This window comes from Urocitellus parryii, chromosome 5, assembly GCF_045843805.1.
Source record: "Urocitellus parryii isolate mUroPar1 chromosome 5, mUroPar1.hap1, whole genome shotgun sequence".
Lineage (NCBI taxonomy): Eukaryota > Metazoa > Chordata > Mammalia > Rodentia > Sciuridae > Urocitellus > Urocitellus parryii.
In genome coordinates, this window is record NC_135535.1 from 210,708,984 (window position 1) to 210,724,196 (window position 15,213).

Genomic DNA, 15,213 nt, shown 5'->3' on the forward strand with positions numbered 1-15,213 from the left:
TTTCTTAAGACCCACTGGCTCCAGGACATCTGCTGTCCCTCTGGGACTTGCCCCGCCCAGCACGGAGCCCTGTAGCACCCCAAGTGCCCCTCCATATTCTTGGCTACTTCCTATACAAGGCTCAGGATTGTTCTAGTATTTCCATAGCATCTCCAGGAACAGGCCTGGTGAGGCCATGTCGAGCCCAGCTGCAGTCCTGGGCCTCATGCCTCGGATGGCTGATGAAGTCTCTAATTTGTCCTTGACCCTACTGGTTCAGGCCTCCAGAAAAGCAGTGAGGGCCCTCGTGCCAGGAGCCGCCTCTTCCCTCTGCACAGTGGCATGAGGTTCTGCACTTTGCTTGTTTGTGAAGAATGGGCATGTGGATGCCTCTGGTGCCCCTGCACCCTTTGCCCTCTGCCTGCCTTGCTCTGTGCACCCCCTGGCTCAGGCCTGTCACTGCATGTTTCTGTGCAAGACATGAGCACACATGTCCGCCTCTGTGTACTGGGTGGAGGCAGGCATGCACCTGTCATCACATGTATGTGGTTCGTGTTTTTGCACACGGGGTGTCTATAAGTGATGCTTTAGTTCCTTCTGAATGACATCCTGCTCATCAACCATGGTGAGCATTTCTGGTTTCACGCCCATTGCTTTTTCACATCTCTCTGCTCTCCTTGAGACCCCTTGGGGGGAGGTTTCTCAGTACTTTGCCAAAAATCACTGACCACCCATCCACTCTCAGCCCGTGTGGAAGGCCAGGCAGTTTCCAGTACCTGGGTGCCAGTGAGGCTGCTCATCCCTATCTGAGCTTGTGGGTGTAGACTGTTCCACTGCCCAGGGTCTTGGCTGTGGATTCTCTGCCAGTCACCTGGAAAATGAAGCACTGAGGAGCCTGAGCCCCTTCTGTGCCCGCCCCTTGCCTGTTCTGTGGCTCACTGTGGTGTCCAAGCAGTTAGATGGGCTGTTGTCCCTGACTTTGTGATAGGCTGTCCTTGCCTCTGCCTCCACCTTGACAGGCAGACCATCAGAGCTGTGGTCTGCGGTGCCCAGGGAACCCCAAGGCTGCAGGCCCTGCCAGGGCAGAGCCATGTCCAGGACACGCCTCCAGTGAGGGCTGAGATAGGCATTGTGTTCATTCCGTTGGAATGAGTTTATTTAGAATGGCTCAGACACGTCTGTGCCAGGCAGCCAGTCAGATGAGGGAAGATCAGGAGAGCTTCCCAGTGATTACATTACTCTATAGGTTTGGGGAAGTTTTGGTAATTTATGGTGTGAGTGTTTTTGCAGTTTCAAATTGACTAGCAAACTTGGTTTCTCCCACAGGTGAGAAACTGACTGTAGTCAACTCCTAATCGAACGCAGGCAACACATTTAGAAGCACAGTGCCAAAGACTACCGCATCTCCTGATTCAAAATAAGAAAGGAAAGAGCAGTCCCCGGTGTGTTGGGAGCACTGGGCACATCGTAGCCAGGCAGGCGCACCTGCCTTCCAGCGCACCGCAGCTCTGGGGGTGAAAGGGCTGGATATGTGAAAGCTTGCTTCTGGGCCTCAGCAGGACTCTGAAGCCCTCTTTGACCTGGAGACCCACCAGGGGTATCTGAGGCACCGGGCAGCCCCACTCAGGGCTCCCTTTTCCATACTAGGGGAGTTGCCACCGCTGGAGATGTGATTCCTGTCTTCTGGGACTCTCCCAGAAGCCTCGAGTCCACCATGTCACAGGATGCAGTGTCCTCCAGACACAGGTGGACAAGGCTCTGACCGAGCAGAGAGCTGGCACCTCCCCCAGTGAGGCTGTCACATCCTGGAATCAGCTGTCAAAGCAGGAGACACTATTTCCAGGCCTAAGAAATTGATTTTTATGCCTCTTCTTTGTGATTCTCTTTCTGAATCAGGCTCATGATATTGATGTGGATCTACTTTTTAATCATAATAGCTACTGACAAGGTAATTAATTTTAAAACAACTCTTTCTTCTTCCTGGTCCAAATGGCACTATATTGAAATTAACAGTGAGTGCGCGAGGCCGGGGCCTGGCACTCAGGCGATTGCACGGCCAGTGACAGCCTCTTCATCTTGCTGCTGCTGCATGACCTGCAGAGATGGGTGTTGCTGTTAATTGGCTCAGGCTATTATATCAGAGAGAGCAGGGCAAGGAAGCATGATCAAGTTTACGTTTTTAATGATAGTCTTACAGGAATCCAGACGTGCCCATGAGATTGCCTGGCTGAGTCCCTGGGAACCCATGGGAGCATCCTGGCTGGACCCGTCAGCACCATCTCAGTGAGCAGGAAGGACCCAGGAGGCAGCATGTAACTGTCTCCCAGCTCTTGACTTTCTAAAGTTCATTCATTCTGTAGCTAAATCTGGAGTTTATTAATTGTTGGTTTGTTTGTTTGTTTTTAAGAATTTAGCTCCAAATGTATTCTGCTGCTTAGCCCAGCAGACATTTGCTTCTGCAGTGAGCATCTGCTGAGATCATCTCTGCAAGTCCCCTTGTAGGCCTCTGCCTCCTGCCATCAGAGCTCAGCATGGTCCACTGAGCTCAGAGCTTGTATCAGCTAGCTGGGAGGCCCAGCTCCGCAGCTCCAGAGTGTGCACATGAGTGCCCACGCACATGCAGAAATCGCTTTGGTGTCCTGTGACCTGGCTCTCCCTGCAGCCTGACTGGGCCAGCTCCAACTTGCCTGGCTCCCCTTTGGCCTGTGGGCCTGCAGCCTAGTGCAGAGGCTCACTTGACCTCCTGAGGTAACTGTAGCAGCTTCACTGAACACTTACTGATTGAGAGCTTTGTACAAGAGAAGGAAATCCCTTAGAGTGAAGATGTGTTCAGTGAGGAAGCTGAACAGGATGGCAGGGTCACCTTCCTCCCTGCTTTGCCTGTAGACCCTTCGAGAGCTCCCGTGAACAGGGAGGGTGTGCGTATCTGAGGTGTGCACAGGCCACGCAGCACCCCACTGTTGGAGAGCACTCGTCTCTGTAGTCATGCATGAAGTTGGAGTCATACTTTGCATCCCCAGTATCAAGTGAGCAAAGTGTGAAGAGAAAAACAGTAGCAAACTCTTGTGTATTAGTCCAGGGGGTTGGCTTCATGCTTCACGCTTGCCACTGGGCGTCTGAAGGATGAGCACTCCTGCTCTGGGATGGACACCAGCAAGCCACACCAGAGGCAGCACAGGTGTGTGGATGTGCAGAGCTGCTGCTTTAGAGGCGCTGCCTCCTCCAGTCCCCTGGTGCCACAGGAGGCTTCCTTCCTCAGCTCTCTCTAAAACAGAGGGGCCTGGAGCAAGAGAAGGGAAGAGGCCCAGCTGGAGGAAGGCCGTCTTCCAGGCCAGCAGGCCTCGGCCCTGAGCCACACTCCCAGTGTGTTTTTCTTCCTGCCTGTGTTCCTTTGCCACATCTCACATACAGCGTGCCCTCTCACAGCACGGCACTGCTCAGCAGAGGTCACTGCCGCCTGCCCGAGTGCCTTGCCATAGGTTACCAGCCCTGGGCTTGTCACCTGCAGCCCCTGGGCCAAGCCACACAGGAGCCATGGTGAAAAGAGGTGAGGAGTATTGGAAAGAGAGGACCAGGTGTGTCCCTTTCTGGCACCAGCCTGTGGAAGGCTCTGGGGGCGTGTGACCCAAGTGGGTCCTTGCCAGGGCAGCTTCCTGGCAGCCTCAGGCTGGAGGGATACTCGGGCAAGTCTAAAAGTGAAAACAAGATGTTAGAAACTGACAGAGGACAAGATCTCTGAGACAGAGGGCACAGGGTGGGTGGGGAGCAGGTCAGTCAAAAGCTGGCAGCCCTGTGAGCACCAAGAGGGCCGAGCCTCCTGGTTCTAACAGACAAGGGTATGTCGGCAGGGTCTCTCTCCTCCCCAGGACTCCTGGTGAGACGCTCTGACCCAGGGAAGTGCCTCATCCTCAGGTAGCTGTTCTTCCCCACAATAGAAGTCAGCCTCGGATGCTGGGAGCAGAGTGGCTTCTCTGCTGCCTTGGTCCAGGGGTGGGTTGGCAGCAGCATCGACAGAACCAGGGTCTCTGGAGTCTGTCTCCCCTTAGCACATTAGCTCTTCCTTCTTCCTGGTCGGCGTCAGTGTGCAGGACTGTAACCTGGTCCCTGAGCTAGGAACCTGGAAGACGTGGCCCAGGTGTCCTGGTAGGCTCTGACCTTGGGAGAGCGACATGGGTTCTCTGAAGCCTAGGTTTTCCCTTTTAAAGATGTTTATCAGCAGAACAATGTTTATTCCAAAGGTGCTTCATAAACATTCCTACCTGGAGACCCAGTCACTTTAGGTGGTCCTGTTCCCCTTACCAGCAGTGGGGAGGAGGCTGAGCTTCCGCCAAGCCCTGAGCCACTGTGACACAGTCTTTTCCTGAGCAGCTTTCTCCATGGAAAGGCTGAATTCTTTTAAAAAGTAAATGAAATTACTGGCCACTTCTGTTTTTTATAATAACCTGTTAAAATCTGGCTTCTCTTTAATTAATATTTAAATTGAAAGCAATTCCAATTAAAAAGGAAAATAAGGCTGTGGAATTGAGCGAGAAGATTTAACAATTAATATGCAAGGAAAATATGAAAAGTGCTCAGATTGTCTTTTAAGAGAATCATCAAGCTGGGCTTGCACATGCCTGTGATCTCAGTGACTGGAGGCTGAAGCAGGAGAATCACAAGTTCAGAGCGAGCCGCAACAACTGAGCAGGGCCATGTCTCGAAAAAAATAAAATAAAAAGGAGAGGGGATGTGGCTCTGGGTTAAATCCCCAGTACCAAAAAAGAAAAAGAATTGTCAATAAGAAGGGCTTCCCGGGCTGGGGTTGTAGCTCAGTGGTAGAGAGCTTGCCTAGCATGTTGGAGGCACTGGGTCTCATCCACCACATAAAAATAAATAAGTAAATAAAGGTATTGTGTCCACCTTAAAAAAAAAGAAGGGCTTCTCTATATAAATTCACCTGAATTATTAGGGATAGATAAGAAAACAGTAGGTAATCTGTGCTCTCCTGGGGTTGTTTTGGGTAGCACCAGCTGCTGAAGCCCCTGCTCAGTCCTGTGGCTCCTGATTGATCCATGCTCACCTTAGTGCCCCACCACAAAGGCAGAATTGGCGGGGCTTCTCTGCCTGGCTGGGACCAGGGCAGGCAAGGACAGGTGGGAAACATGGATGTACTTGCTCCTGTAGAAGGTAAACCTTCCACCTGGCTGAGGTTGCCCGGGCAGGATGGCAGCAGCAGCAGGCTGGTGAGAGGCATCCCATGTCTACCACAGACATCTGGGACCACTGCCCAGAGTTGATGGGGCCGCCCTGGGATTCAGAAAGAAAGGGGCAGGGGACTGCAGGGGAACCAGCCCTGACCTCTTTAAAACCAGGGGAAATGCAAGTCCCAGAAAGAGGGCTGTTGGGTGTCTGTGCTCTCTGTCACCAAGGCCATCAGATTGATAGAAGGCAATCCCTCTCAGTAAGGAGTCCGTGAGCAAGGGTCCAGGCCTGAGATGGACTGCACAGTGCCCCTCCCTCCCTCATCAAGGCTCTGAGCAAATAGCAGGGCAGAGGCTGGGTGCAGCGGCCACCCCCATTACCTCTTAGCAACCTTGTTCTTCCAACCTGGTAAGTGGACTCCCTTCAGCAGCTTGCCACAGACCCCGACGTGACATCACACCTGCAAAAGCTGGAAGTCAGGAGACGGGCTTTTCACTTCTCTTGATTTCTCTCACCAACACATCTAGTTGGAAACTGCCCAGGCCGTAATTAATCAGCTACTGCCCTCCCTGTGCCATGGACCCACAGTGCCCCTCACACTCCGACCCCAGCTCCAGGTGTGCATAGTGTCAGAGCAGCATCCCCGGACCTCCCCCCAGCCTGTGTTGGCACTCACCAGCACAGCAGCAACACATATCCCTGCTGAGCCAGGACCCGTGGTGTGTGGTGGGCTGCACGCGAAGCCCGGAGTTGATCTGAGTGAGGAACTCCCGCTCCTGCCTGGTTGTGAGTTCCCTGTCATTGCAGAGGCGTAGTGAAGCCAGAGGTGGCCTGGTGCCTGGGCCCTGGGAGACCGCTCTGCCATGACACTCTGTTCTGTCCCAGCGTCCTGCTAGCAGACCCCTGCTGACACGGGCTTATTTTGCTTTCATATCAGATGTAACCGAGTGTTTACTTTCCTCAAAAGTATGAGTATTGATCGTGTGACTGTGTTGTCAGGACAGTGGGAGGCTCGGGTGACGTCTGGAAGGGATACCACTTCACATCCTTGTGTTTTTCAGTGGGAAATGTTCATGAAATAGGTTGTGATTGGCTTAGAAAACACAGGAATCCTCAGCAGGGCGACACCCAGCTGGTAGATCACATCTCTGTGTGCCTTGGAGACCTTCAATGGAAAGACGTGTGAATGTTCCTACACAGGAGGAGCGTCTCAGTGGATGGGCAGCGTGGCTCTGCTCAGCCTGCTGCCTGTCTGCTGACAACCCACGTCACCTTGCTTCTCCCAGATGGGTGTTTTCTTGGGCTTGTGTCATTGGTTGCCTTTCCTTTCCCCATGAGGTGGTTCTCTACTAAGCCCTCTGGCCCAGCTGACTTGGGGGAGCTGAGTGCTGGCCTCTTGGCTGGGTTCTGGGACACAGAAGAGTCCCTTGCTGAGGATTCCCTGAGGGAGGGAGATTTGGCCCATGTCTCCACCTGTGGTGACCTCTGTCTTCTTCTCTCCTCCCAGAATCATCGATCAGCGATTCGAGAAAGTTTCCTACTTTGTCTTTGGCGATTTCAACTTCCGCCTGGATTCCAAGTCCGTGGTAGAGGTGAGCACTAAGCCTTCCCTCTGAGGCCTGGGTAGCATGCCTTTTCATGTAGCAGAGTGGAGCAAATGGCAGAGTGTTGTCTTGCAAGCGACTCCCCTGTCACTGCTTTGACTGGTTACACTGTCAAAGCAAAGCTTCTAATAAGCACTCTTCTACTGCCAGAAGATGGGTCTTTCCCCACTACATTTCATCTATTTTGTTGTTGTTGTTTTTTGGTTTGGGGTTTTTTTTGTACTGGGGATTGAACCCACAGGGGCTTAATCACTAAGCCACATCCCCCACACTTTTTATTTTTTATTTTGAGGCAGATTCTTGCTAAGTTGCTCAGGGTCTTGCTGAGTTGCTGAGGCTGGCTTTGAACCTGTGATCCTCCTGCCTCAGCCTCCTGGGCTGCTGGGATTATAAGCATGACTACTGTGCCTGGCTGGAAACCCATTTTGAATTTCGTATTTACCTGTCTGTAGACTGGTTGTTCTATTTGACTGCTGTCTCTCAGTCTTTGGGAACTCAGAGGCCATGCTGGCTCCTGGGGTTCTCAGAAACCAGGCATTAGATCCCCGTTGACCATAAAACTGTCAGAGCATCGCCCAGAGATGAGCAGCAAGGCCCTCGAGGTCAGTGAGAACCCATGTGGCCATCATGTGTCACCAAGGGAAGCAGGTTCTGTGGCATGGGCTTAGGGCTGTCCTTCCTCCATGGTGAGGTCTGTGGCAGGTGGGTGCCAGTTTAGTACCCTCAGTTCTGGGATGGCAGGCTGAGGCCTCTATCTGCTCCCAGCGGTTCTCTCTCAGTTCCTATATAGGAACTGTGCCACCTTCCCAGGCAGCAGCAAGAGAGGGGGCTGAAAGCAAAATGCCCACCGTCTCCACCCACACCACACTGTGGCATAGGCAGCAGGCCCCGTTGCTTCCTGCTGAGCCCAGCCGGCCCTTTAGGAGCAGGGTGTGGCCCAGCACAGACTGGGGCCACAGGAACAGCAGCAAATAGATGTGCACCGCCTTGAGCTATTATCATTATCTCCCAATTAGTAGTTTCCATTCCCAAAAGTGTCGCATCAACCTTCCATCCTTGGTGGAGACTCATTTCTTAAGGACAGCTGAGCAGGCTTGAGCCTGTCCTGTGGTCACTTTGGTTGATGGAGCTGAGTGATGTGCTGGTAAAACACTCTGTTGTTCTTGTGTAATTGAGCCGAGGGCACATCGCCAGGTGGGCCTCTGGGCACACCCGTGTGTGCATGTGTGTGCACACTAAGCTGCACAAGTGGTCTTCCTGGATGCTCAGTGGCTCCTGGCAGGGACGCAGCTTCACCTGACTTAGAGGAGGAGGAAAGCTGCAGAGATTTCACAGGGAACTGGGGAACCTTCTGTTCATGCCACCAGGTCTGCTGGAAGCTGATGGCGGGGTCCTCGACTGCAGGGGCAGGGCCTGCCTTGTGGAAATCTCTTGGCTGCATCCAGCCTATTGAGAACATGCTGGGAGGTGGGAGCCCTCACTGAGAGCCCCTCCTCGATGGAGACTGAGGTGGGGCCGAAAGCCATGGTTCCTGGCCGAGACTCTCCCTGCAGAGCTCTGAGCCTGGCCACTGGCCTGCTGCTTGAGAGCAGTGTGGCATCTCTTCTGCTAACTGAGAGCATCTGCCCGTTCAGAGGCCTCCACTCCTAGCACAGTGGCCAGTGGAAGGCCAAAGCTGGCCAGTGCGGAGCTGCCCACAGTTAGGAAGAGGTCAGAAGAGCTTCAAGTGGCCTTTTCCTGCTGTGTGAAGCAGACGTCAGCCTGTCAAGCCTGGGCAGAAGTGTTACCTGGTGGGTGTTCCAACCTGCCGTAAAGAAGCGTGTCTCTCTGGACAGTAGTGGTGGAGCTCAGAGTGGGTAGGGGCAGCTGGGTCTGCAGGGCCTCTGGGATGCTGGGCAAGAACGTTGTGGCCACTGCAGAGCAGGAGGCCCAGTTGTCCTCCCTGCCCTCCCTCCCCACAGAGCTGCTGGGTGTGGAACACCTTGGTGAAGCGTGCAGTGCGAGTTCACCTGTATCCCCCTTCTGTCCCTTGGCCCTTGGGCTCCACCATCTGCCCCTGTCTCCAAGCGCCAGTGTCCTGCTCACCAGGGCTGCATAAGTACATTGTGGTAGACATGGCACTGGTGAGTGGACACCCATTGCCCCGGATGGGTGGTCAGCAGGACCCACAGCAGCATCCCTGCCTGCTCTGCATCAGGGTGGCCCCTCTGGAGATCAGCTAGTGCTCAGTAAGTTATCTGCCCTGTCAGTGTCCAGGTGAGGCCGTGTTGGCTGTTCTACTGGAGAGCCCCAGGTGAGTTGTGCCACGGAGCCCAAGTGTGGGTGGGATAGCTAGACACATTAGGCCACTGTCACAGGGTGGGCCTGTGGCCCCCTGGGGCCCTTGGGAAGCACCAGGCAACCCCACTCTCAGCTGCACAAGGCTCATAGCTTCTTTTTACCATAGCCAGGTCAGTGGGTAATCCAGGTCCTTAGGATCCCTAGACACCGTTTGGGAAGGATTCACCTCCTGGGCTGCCAGGGTTGCCTTTGGACTCCCCAGCAGTGGTTAAGTACTGGGACCATCTGGGAAGCAACTAGCAGGTCAGTCCTGTGGAGGGTGAGGTGCAGTTCCCAACCACATGTCACCTGGGACAGGACGTCCACCAGCATGCGCCAGGTCTCGGCAGCCCCCTCATGTCACAGTGGTTAGCTTTGTGAGTTCCTAGGTGTGGGGAGGAGTGGCTTCCGAGTGCCACTTCATGCTCCCTGGCAGGATTCATCAAAGGTTAATTAAATCTATCTCCTAAACAATGAGGGCCAATGAGCCAGTGCCCAGCCACAGTGCACTTTAAGATACCTGCAGAGAAGTTTCCACATTTCACTTGAGCATCATGGAAGACTGAGCTAAGAGAGGGAAAGAACGGCCATCTCCAGAAACTGTTCCTCTGTGGCCCAGGTAGGGTTCCCGGCAGGACTGCTCAGGCCCAGCCTGCACAGCGTTGTCCTCCTCTTACCTGTGGTGCGTGCCTCCTGCTCTGTCCTTGCCAGCTGCACTGCGCACGCAGCAGCCTCAAGACTGGGGTGTCCTGTGGGTGTCTGGGAGCACTTCAGGAGACTCAAGTCCCAGAGCCACGTGTCTCAGGGCTCGCCATGCCAGCAGGTGCCACAGAGCCCCAGTGTGGGTGGGGTAGTCTAGACCACTTTTAGCGTAGATGCGGGTACTTTGGTGTTTGAGATAGCGCTATGTGAACTGTGGTCCCGTCTGCCTGGAGTTTGGCTCCCTCACCCCGTCCTTATTCATCCTAGAACCGCAGCTCTGAGTGTGCCCAGTGTGGGGTCTACTTGCCTTTCTCAGCACCCCAGGCGTAGTGTTGTCTCACACAGGACAAAGGTGGCCAGGGGCAGGACAGACCGTCGTTCTCAGGAGAGGGGATGGTATGCAGCAGGTCAGAGGAGGCCCCTGAGTGGCTCCCATCATTGAGAATGCTCACCCCACCAAGCCACCACCCTGGTGCCCTCTGTAGCTGGTGAACGATGGAATGAGAGGTAGGCAGGCTGCGCTCCCAGAGCTGGGGACCTCAGCCGGGTCAGGGGCTCTGCAGCCCCAGCGCCATCTGTGGGAAGGCGCCTTCCTCACTCCTGCGTTGGCCACGACCAGCTGAACCTCTCAGGAGTGTGGCACGGCAAGTGCACCATGTGATCACGCTGTCTCTTTCTGGTGTGTCTGTGATGTCCTCAGGTGGGACAGCGTGCCCTGAGTGGCAGTGACACCCTGGGGAGGCCCCTCCCCAGGGACACCGGTCATCCCCAACACGCTGCCTCCTGGCAGCACCTAGTTGTGTGGCTGGTGGATTTTGGTTATGGCCCAAGAGAAGCCCAAGGCTCCTTGTCCTGGCTTATTAATTCAGCACCTGCAGAGGGGTGGGAGGAAAATCAGTGGTTTTTAACTGAATTATTTGCTCAATGAACAAACAGATGTGTCTGAGATCCAATCGTTAACTTGTTGAAGAGGTTTTGTGGCTCCTTAAAACATATGGATAGCTACCGTTCATTTGGCAAATAAAAATGATCTTTGGTTACATTTTGAGCACACCTTACCAGATGAGTGGAGCAGGCCGATGGAAAGCATGGACGGGGGCTTCAGGGTAGTTTTAGTTCAGAACCGCTCAGTCAAGGGAAGCCTGCGGCTCTGCAGTTGGAGACCTCTTCCTTGAGGCATCAGCTGTCATCGGCTGCCCATGAAAATTCCATGGTACACAGGAGGTAGCCCACACCACCTCCATGGAGCCTGCCTGGGCTGCTCCTCCCAAGCCACCTACCCACCTACCCTTTCTTCTCCACACCATGTTCTGTCAAGAGGGAAGGGAGCGCCAGTCTCAGGGACAGCCCCCAGACTAGTGCTGGAGGATCCTGTAGGGTATTATGAAGCTACAGGAAGCTTCCAGCCATGGTGGCCCCTTCTGGCGATTGTTTGATGGCCAAATTGCTCAGAAGTGGCCATTTTGGGATACCAGATGCCCATACCTGCAGACCCCCTCCTTGGGAGCAAAAGAAGGAAGCCATACCCAGCCTCAGTCCCTGTGTTCTTGGGGACATGTGCCCTCAATGTGGGTGGGTCACCCCCAAGTGCTTTTCAGATCACCCAAGGTCAGTGTGAGAACAGGAAGGGTGCAGTGTGCAGTCAGAACTTCCCGAGAGAGTGTACGGTGCTTTCATAGGTGTCAGGAGGTGTTGCCCAAGGGCAGACCTGCCCCTGGATGTTCCGGAAGTGCAGGCCCGCTGGTTGCATGGCATGTGGGCTGGGTGGGTGTGCTCTAGGGTTGGAGCCAGCTTTCCTCCCAGAATGAAGGGGAAGCTGTCTGTGTCACGCCTTCATGGCGAGGTTCTGCTTCACCCTGCTCTGTCCTGGACTGCACAGCCATGCCTGCTCCGTCTTCCTTCTGCCCTGCGCTGCCGAAGAGGCCCTGCTCTTTTAGGGGGAGAGGGCCCATTCCATGACCCTGCCCCACAGAGTGCTTGGGACACCTTGAGCAGCCATGACACTTCATGCTCCCTGGCAGGATTCATCAAAGGTTAATTAAATCCGTCTCCTAAACAATGAGGGCCAATGAGCCAGTGCCCAGCCACAGTAAATCAAATGCACTCAGTCCAGCAATTGTTCATCTTGCTGCTTGAGCAGGGTCTGGGGAGCCTCCAGAATGGAGACTAGACTTGGCCCCAGAGGCTCTGGGAGCTCGGTGGGGACCTGCTCATCATTTGCAGTGGACAGAGGACTCCAGGGGTTGGATAGATCTGCCGAAGTCCCTCCCACCCTGCCTGTGAAAGAGGCTCTGTGTGTGCAAAGCAAAGAGCTCTGTCCCCTGGAACCAGCAGCTTCTAGTGTTTCAAATGCAAATTAATGCAAACATGCTTGCGGAGCAGAACTGAAACAACGATACTGTAATCAAATTTGGCACTGCTTAAGCCATAATTAAAACACACTCAGATTAAACACGATCATCTTGTGCCGTCTAGGAGACCCGTGCATCATTACACTAATTAATAATGCAGTCTCCAGCTCAGGCCCGAGGGGGATTGTTCTGAGGGTATGTTTTATGCCTTGCACAGTGGCAGCTGGCAGCTGGAGCGCTCAGCTGGCCATGGTGACGCATGGTGACAGTGGTACCAGGCGCACCCATCTCCATGTGGCCTGGCTGTGCCACACCTGCCGCCCATCACCTCCTGACAGTGGTGGTGACGGATGTGTTGGGGGGGGCTATGGCCGTTTTCAGAAACTAGTTGCCAGTTGCCTACAGGTACATGTGGAGCCAGCTGGACCTGTTAAGAGCAGGGTCCTGGGAGGATCACTGCCATCCCAGCCATTCTGGGCAGAGCCTCCCAGCTGGGCTTTCAAAGCAGCCCCCAAGGAGAGCCCCACTTTGGCTCTGTGCCCCTGGGAGACCAGTATGGGAGGGGATCACTATGTGTGCCCAGTGTCACATCCACTGTGTGAGGAAGACCATGGCCAGCTGCAACTGCCAGCCTGGTGGCATGAACCCTGGCCCATACCACATGCACTCTGTGTTTTCAGGGCTGTTATCAGCCACAAAGCCAGCCACGCCCTGGTCAGGGCTCTCGTTGACCTCATGGGAGGACCCCTGGCTGCTTCTGTCCCTGCCCGTGAGCTTCCATGTGGCTGCTGCTGGAATGCTTGCACATGCTCACCCAGGCCTTGTGGAGCCACGTTGCCAGGCCCTCTGCACAAAGATCCAGTGGACACAGACAAGGCCCCCAGCCAGAGGCCTGGGCTCTGGTATCCATTGCAACTCCCCTCAGAGACTCAATCGGCAGGGGCCCCTGTGAGGATTGTTGCTGGCCTATGTGCGCATGCCTAGGAATGAAATGCCTTCAGGAGCAACTTCTGGGTCTCTGTGCATCTGCCTTGGCCTCAGCCTCACCAGCGCGTGGGTCTTGCCACATGGCAGCCATGGATGTCAGGAACCTAGGACTTGGTGTATCAGTGCGGCTGTGTTGGGGGCTGGTGGAAGGGCCCACAAGAAGCCTGCTGGGAGTCCCCTCCGCAGACCTGGACGTGATCTCTGATGTGATGTGGGTCTGAACAAGTGTGGCCTGTGCTCTTGTGCCCCATCACCAGGCCTCAAGCACTTCATTCCCTGGACTCCCACAGCACTCCACAGAAGTGTCCCCTTCCTCTGCAGCTTCCCCAGGCTGCAGCTCCCTCAGGTCGCCACCGACCGGGCAGTGGGAGACAGAGTCAGGGTGCTGGGCCTCAACAGGTGTATGAGCAGACTTCTGCTCACCTTGAATGTTTGCTTAGAGAAATTGCAGTCTTTAAACTCATTAAACTTGTTTTCAGTGGCTGACTTAAAGACCTCTATTTGGACTATTATTATATAGAACCTGTGATATGACATCAGTAGAATGGCCTACTGAATTATTATTTTTTTTTTTGTAATGAGGATTGAATCAGGGACACTCTACTACTGAGCTACATCCCCAGCCCCTTTCATTTTGTATTTCAGAACGGGGTCCTGCTAAGTTGCCAACACTGGCCTAGAACTTGCCATCCTCCCACCTCAGCCGTGAATTGCTGGGGTAATAGGTGTGACGACTGTGCCCATCTGTTGTACTGAATTACAGCAGCTACTCTGAATCTTATATTCAGGAGTTTTCCTCTAGGAAGGTCACTTTGCACATTTCAGTTAGCATTTCGGACAGGTGGAGTGACATTAAAAACCACGTTTCATAGGAAAAGAGGATGAACAATGTTGGGCGCTCCCTCTTGTCTCCCAGGACTTTGTGCAGGAGCCAGATTTGTTCACTTCCCTGTGTGCACACCCTGCATAGTTTTGAGAGTCTGTGGAGACCCTGAGGCCAGGCCTGTGCTCCTTGGTCTACCCTCTGCCTTGCCCACCTGGTCTGAGCCTGAGGACATCCTGAGGGGTCACACCATGGCCTGTTGTGGGTGAGCCTCAGCCCCTGCCACTCTCTCCTAGGAAAGTGCACTGTGCCCTCCCTGGTGTGGGTATGGGTGGTACGGGCCAGACTGCTGGAGCACCGGGTCCACCCTGCCCACTGTGGGGAACCAGGGAACAGTCTTGGAAGGGGAGATGGAAGGGTACTGACACCAACAGCTCGCAGACGGTGCCCGTCATGGCACCAGTGCACCGTAAGCTGGGCAGAGCCCACCCTTGTGCCCAGCACAGTGGTGTCAGCGCAGGGGGAGTTCTCTTAGCTAGCAGTGATAGTTTTCTCTGATCTTCAGGAAAGTGGGATTTTCCCGCAGTCTGGAAGTGAGGTTGCAGGAGGTGAACTAGGGTGGAGCCTGGAGCCAGTCCTAACTGAAGCAGTAGGCGGTTAGCCCCCAGGCCCCTTCCACACCAGAAAGACCACCCTGTCCCTAAAAGCCCGGGAATGGTCATCATGGGTGCCTTCTTTGCCAAGTGCCTTCCCTGGTTGTGCTGCAAGTTGGCATGCCCTGAGGACCCTGCCTGTGGGCTGGCCTGCAATTTCCTGCAGTCTCTGCCTTCCTAGCTCTGCATTTCCTGCTCCCAGGGCCTCCTGTCTCTGACTCCCCCCAGCCCCAGGCAAAGCATGCTTGAGTTTGTATGAAAATGTGTGGGCCCTGCAGTCTGGATGTCAAGAGTGAGGTGTCCACCAGGACCACTGGTACTATGGTGATCTTCACCTTGTCCCACTGCGAGGTCGTATGCCTGATTAACAGGCCAGGTATTCACCCTGATGCTGGGGGACAGAGATGTATCACCCACAGCCTGGCCACAGACTGCTTGCTGCCCCCTTCCAGCTCCCTGGGCTTCAGGGTCCCCATTTGAACCGTGTGGGCATGTGTGGCCCCAGGCACGTGCGAGGCTCAAACCTGGGGAGAGCCAACTCAGGACCTTTTCCTGCGCCCTTCAGTCTTGCTGTTCCTGTGAAACTGTTTCTCTTGAGCGTGGAATTCCCCTTG

At 54.5% G+C, this 15,213-nt stretch overlaps 1 protein-coding gene across 5 annotated transcripts in view; it reads left to right on the plus strand.

Moving 5' to 3' along the window:
- Nucleotides 1-15,213, plus strand: part of Inpp5a (inositol polyphosphate-5-phosphatase A) — a 175,737-nt gene that overhangs the window by 128,863 nt on the left and 31,661 nt on the right. For all 5 annotated transcript variants that reach the window (XM_077799228.1, XM_026410292.1, XM_026410294.2 and 2 more), the window contains one exon: nt 6,668-6,752. In XM_077799228.1, the coding sequence (XP_077655354.1) occupies nt 6,668-6,752 (85 nt within the window). The remainder of the gene's footprint in view (nt 1-6,667; nt 6,753-15,213) is intronic.